The following is a 6162-nucleotide window of genomic DNA, read 5'->3' on the forward strand; positions in this document are numbered from 1 at the left end:
ATCGGCTACATATCGGTGGAGTAGCGACTACTGATTAATAGGGGATTAATTGGCGCATAATCGAGAATTGTCCAACACTTATTCTAGTCTTGTAATTGAGTAGTCACTCCATCAAAGCATCAACACGTAACCATAGTAAACAAAAATAATTACCCTAAGTAATTACCGTTTGAGTAATCACCCTATAAATAATTACCCTTTACACCAATTTCAAAATCATTTCAATTTGTTTATACCAATCAGTGTTTATCATCTTATGTAATATAAGATCAAACTCAACAAACCTTTATATATACAAAGTAACACAAAAACAAAAAGTCACTCAATTACTCACACCCAGTTATTCGGAACCGAAAAGTTATGAAACCGAAACGAATCTTCACCGGCAGTATCTCTAACCGGTCTAACCTCTGGTCCTCCAACTGGCGGACCAGACCCAAACTGAACAACTTGACACGCGTTTGCAGTTTGTGCAGTTTGAGTCTCTTGAGGTAAATGCAACGCAACGGGTGTGCTAGTTTGGGTCCTGAGGTTAGCATTGCCTAACATAGCCACATCCTGGTCCCACACGAACACGTGGAGTGAGATCGGTACTTTAGCGTGTCTATGTAACGAGAGTTTTTGGCTAAGTGAAACGGTGTCGTAGCATCTTATGGCTCCTTCTGGCGAGACCATCCATGGGAGGACCTTTTGGTTTGATATTCTTGATATTATAAGTTGTTTTCGTGCTTTTTTAGCCTCGATGTAGAGGCTGCTGAGACCTGATCGGGTTGAAGGCGAGTCTTCGTCTTGGTCCATAATTGAAGTTACATGAATGAATCCCTGTGAAATTGTTCATGAATGTTTAGGTGAAGTCAAATCTATAGGCATTGTTTTGGTCTACTTTTGGTTGTACGTAATTTAGGTTGACAATTTCTAACATAACACGTAACAATACATGAAAATGATTTGGTTGTGGTCAACTTAAACACGACCCTTTTTAATAAACTTGATGACCCATTAATCTGTTTAAGGCTTTTTGGAATAAGTTATTTATATTTTAAATTTTAATTTTTAATTTTCCCCAATCTCGAGCTTGATATATGTAGAGGTGCATAAAAAACTCGAACCCGGAACCGGACCAGAAAAAAAAACGGAACTGGTTGTTTCTATACCCGGGTTTATAATACCCGAACCCGTACCCGACCCTCCCCGTTGGGTACGAACATGGTATGCATGTTAGTACCAAAACCCGTACCCGAACTGGACCCGATAATACCCGAAAACCCGAATCGGTTACATACATGAAAATGGATTTTTCCAATACCCAAAACCAGGTTTTTCAAATACCCGATCTATAAAATACCCCTAAAAAGTGCAACCCTTAAAAAATTCCAATCTATACCCGAAAAATACCCGGAAAAAAACCCGAAAAAACATGAAAATATGGTTTTTTTAATACCCGAAAATAGGGTATTCAAATACCCGGTTCTATACCCGGCCCGAACCCGATATATAGGGTATGGGTTTTAGAGGCAATACCCGGACCCGAACTCGACCCTGACCCGGGTATTGCTAATACCCGATTTTCCAATACCCTATCATACTCGAACCCGGTTCCATACCCGAACCCAGATTTTTCTAATACCCAATTTGTGCACCTCTAGATATATGAACCAACTTATTTAACTAGTAGTTGGAGATAAGGAATATTAATTTGAAGTTGGAATAATTAATTGTTTAAATTGTTAATAAGTCCATTGGTATTATTTATATTTGCAAATAAACATCAAATGGGTCGGTTCAAAACACCGCACAACACAACACGAATTTAAGTGTGTCCAGGTTAAAACTGACGTTTAGACACAATAGACACCTCTAATATTTAGTATTAAGTGGTTCATGGGACTAACCTCTTCGGTTCGACCTATAGCAAACCCGAGCTTCTCATCTCCTTCTTTGATCTTAATCTCCACCGGGACCTCTCCACCAATAGGCGCATACCAAAGCCGAACGGCTCGAACAACACCAATATCAACCCCATGGTAATCTTCAAAACCATATAAACTCACATTCGCAAGATTCATCAAGTCTGACAGAGACCCCGCATTCACAGTAGAAGACGCCATCTCTCCCGAAATCTATCATCAAAATGTCACACAATAAATAGTTAAATACCCTGCTAACCAATAAGACCAGTTTACTAATAATAACTTTTGTTTGTTACCTTGGTAAGTAGGGATTCGGTTTGGATGTTCATGAAAAGGATGGGGACTCCGGAAGCCTGAGAGGCAGTATGCCACGCGTTGGCTCGGGCAAGTGTGTCCTCCATGTCATTGTATCTATACGCCGTCGTTTCGGAGGCTTTTGGAAGAAAGAGGATGGAAAGAAAGCAGCTTAAATTGGGAATGGAAAGTAGTTCTTGCATTCTTTTGTGCCATGGGTATGCAACATATCCATCATGGAGTTTGGCTGCTGCTAATGCACTCACCATTCTTGAGTTCCTAGAAGCTGCATTATTGTTAAACTTTTGAGTATGAAATTAATGACAACAGTTTGTATGAAAATTGAAAATAAGTTGATTTGGGTTGTAATTGTTTCACAAACAAGTTATGAAAAAACAAAAGTGGCAAGAAATGTAACAAGCCAAAAAGTGGTATAAAAAGAAATTAAATGTCCTAACTTGTTTTTTTAATTAATTTAGTTTGTAAAATTTTAACCATATTTAAGAGGCAATTGCTAAGGAAATCTTATGCAGTTTTCATGAATTTCTACATAAGTGATAAGTCATCGGGTCAACGTTAATTTCAGAACTAATAAAATGTTGAGAACTACAAGAATTCGTATAATATATTTATTCACGGTGCATTAAAAATTAGTGTGCCCGTAGTAGACGAGAAAACAGCCTAAAATGGGGCATTTTTTTTAAACACCCCCCCCTCCCCCGACGCGACAAAGGGGTTAAATGTGTGTGTGTGTGGTGTTGGGGGGGGGGGGGGGGGTTCTTCTAGCCCAACTTACTTTTGTTTTTATTATTATTATAATTGTTTGTGTGGTGTGTGTGTGTGTATATATATAGGATTGATTTCTTTTGAGAACCGCTTTGAGCTTTAAGAACTCGAAAGAACTCAAAGTAACATATATATTGGGCTACAACACCATTACACCTCAAAAACAAAAACCCACAATTTACTGATTGAGCGCCACATAACGCGAAACGCCCCAATTTATAGCTCATCTACTACACATAGCCTTATCATCTTATGTATTATATTCAAAGATACATGCATTTAACTCATTATTGGCTGTTGAAACCTTGAATAAACCAAAATTTAGAGCTATTAAAATTGGAATTTATGAAATTAAGACTACTCTCATTGGCAATCTCATAATGAGATTGGTGGGTCCAAAGTTAAAAAAAAAATTGAAAAAGAAAATTTACCAATCTAGATTGGCAATCTGGGTTGGTACAGCAAACCCAGATTGCAATCCAAACCAACCCCCAATAACTTAATTATTCAATTAACTTTTAATATTCGAACTAAAAAAATAATTAAATACACGATATTTCTTAAAAAAAAATTACGAACATTTCGACATAAATTTTATTTAAAACGGACTTCGTTAAAAAAATATTTTTTTTAAGTTGGGATGGATTGTGAATGTGTGTAAAAGATTGGGGTGAATTAAATTATGTAGATTGAGGAGAGAGAAATAAATTTTATAATGTGAGATTGTTGATGGGGATAAGTGGACCCAAATTGGATTCAATTGGTTTTTGAATTGATTTTAAAATTTTAAAATATTACTTAATATATAAACTTTAATTAGATCACCCAAAAGTAAACAAGCTTCAAACAAGCCAGACTCGAGCTTAATTTCAGCTTGATAAAGTAAACAGGCCGTGCTCAAGCTAGCTTGTTTAGGTTCGAGCTTTAGCATGCCTTAGCTCGGCTCGACTACAATCCTAATTTGAAGATTATGAGCTAACTATTACTATTTACTAAGACCAGAACATTTAACATACATTTACTCATTTATTCCTCCAAACATATATATTTTTGTTCAAAAAACATATCAAAATTTTATTATTATAAATTTATAAAAGGATCAAAATCAATTGTCAACGATGTGAATAGTCAACTCATGGAAAACCTTTGTACTTATGTAAATCTAACTAACCTTGGATCCTCAAACAATCAGCTTCTGTCCGATCAACAAACCCAACGGTATAATTCGGGTCATCAATCGCCCTCAACATATACTGCTTCTTCCCTTCTCTATTCGGCACGATACACGCCATCAACTCAACAACCTCATCCGACCCACGCCTAACTCGAACTTGTATAGACGTTTCCTTTGACTTAAACGAGCTATTTAAAATCTTCTGGACACCACTTTTCCCGTTCTTAAACGGTGTAGTCATGCTCATGTTACCTATTTTAATCTCCTCAACTATGTCACCCGTTTGTAACATGTCACGGGTCCATTCTTCGGCTTTAGAACTTCCTTTTAAACATTCGATGGATAAAACCAGGACGTTTGTGAACCGTGATTGATCGGATGTGGAACTTGATTGGCTTCCCCATGAACTTGATCGGCTTCCCCATGAACTTGATCGATCCATGGGCATGTTTTGTTGAAATTAATGTGGAAAATGAAATGATTGGCAACTTATATTATTTGAAACTTATGTTATTTGAATGTGGAAAAATGTCAAAAAGGAGATGATGAGATAGGAAATGAGATGAAGGTTTCACATGTAGAATCATTTGTACAATTTGATAGGAGAATATTCAATAAGTCAATATTAAATTATTTATGATTGTGTTTAAAATTAAATATCTATATTGTTCACCCAACTTTTAATATCCAACTAACATTTGTAAACTATGGTTTGTGGGTCTAGTGGGAGATATTTAAATGATATTTGTTTAGTTACTATATTCATATGGTTATATCATAGTATTGACAATCCATCTACTATATTTTACTATATTTTATGAGTAAGGTTTTTATAATATAAAAAGCGATTTAGGGTTGGTGAGTGAAGAAAAAAAAATGCAATGATTTTTTTTTGTATATTTACAAATTTTTTGTAACACCCTATAAATTTTTTAATATATTTTGAAAATAGTTGTGAATGAATGAGAGAGAAAAGATAATGATAAAAGTTATTATATTTATATGGTTATCTTAGAGCGTTCATAACTCATCCACTATAATTTGTGAGTGGGGTTTTTATAATAATATAAGAAGTGGTTTAAGGTGTCGTGAGCGGAGGAAAGATAGCATGCGGTGATTTTTTTGTATATTTGAAAAATCCATGTATCACTTTATAAATTTTCTAATGTATTTTAGAAAAAGTTGTCAGTGAAGGAGATAGAAACGATACTGATAAAGTATAAAAAATGTTATTTAATTGAAAGAGAGAAAAAGAATTACAGTGGTGGTTTTTAGTGTAATTCAAACTAATTAATTGAGTTTTAGAATAGGAGGTCAAGTAAGTTATTGTAAAGTGTAACATTTGATCATGAAAAAAAAATACCATAAATCTATAATAATGTAAGAGGGTTGTTAAGTCTATAGACACGAGTCACTTCAGTCCATTAAACATTTGTTAGAATTTTAATTGCCGATAGAGATGCATTTTAGGAGAATACTATATTTAAATAGTCACTTGTTAGATGCTTACACTTTATCAAACTAGATTGATAGAAACATCTAATTAAATGCTTAATTCGAGTATTCTCTTAGTATCCTCTTCTTCGGTAAGACTAACAACATAATATAATGAGATAATGGTTGGCCTCTAACTACATGTTATCTTATATCATCCGTAGTGGGACTTTTTTCTCTAGCGTTTTAGTCCAAAACGTCGGGGAATAAAATAACTATTGTATGAGAGTTGTGGGCATTTTCATTTACACTTATTTTTTACAAAACTTTGAAATTCTGACTGGGCATCACATGACGTAAAATGTCCGGGGTTGTTTAGTTTTGACTACGCATGAACTTATGATAAAAGTATAGATGATGACAAGAAGACAATAGGTAATGCAGTTATTACTTTAATATCTTATTTTCGCCTTTTCGGTCCGCGATTTGCTTAACATTCATGAACACGCCAATTTGGGACTTAAGAGAAATAAGGTGCTTTACGGTGTAATTCCTACCCGGAAC

General features: G+C 35.0%; 1 protein-coding gene across 1 annotated transcript; it reads right to left on the reverse strand.

The window, feature by feature from the left end:
* Positions 1–208: 208 nt before the first annotated feature.
* On the reverse strand, positions 209–4789 carry LOC143583924 (uncharacterized). Its single transcript, XM_077066098.1, has 4 exons — positions 4162–4789; positions 2207–2490; positions 1893–2120; positions 209–822 (listed from the first exon to the last, which is right to left on the reverse strand). The coding sequence occupies exons 1-4, from the start codon at positions 4610–4612 to the stop codon at positions 331–333; spliced, it is 1455 nt and encodes a 484-aa protein (XP_076922213.1). The 5' UTR covers positions 4613–4789; the 3' UTR covers positions 209–330.
* Positions 4790–6162: the final 1373 nt, after the last annotated feature.

The sequence above is a fragment of the Bidens hawaiensis genome, unplaced genomic scaffold (genome assembly GCF_021521415.1).
Source record: "Bidens hawaiensis isolate Kalapana, Puna unplaced genomic scaffold, B.hawaiensis_p1.1 tig00032723_1, whole genome shotgun sequence".
Classification (NCBI taxonomy): Eukaryota; Viridiplantae; Streptophyta; class Magnoliopsida; order Asterales; family Asteraceae; genus Bidens; species Bidens hawaiensis.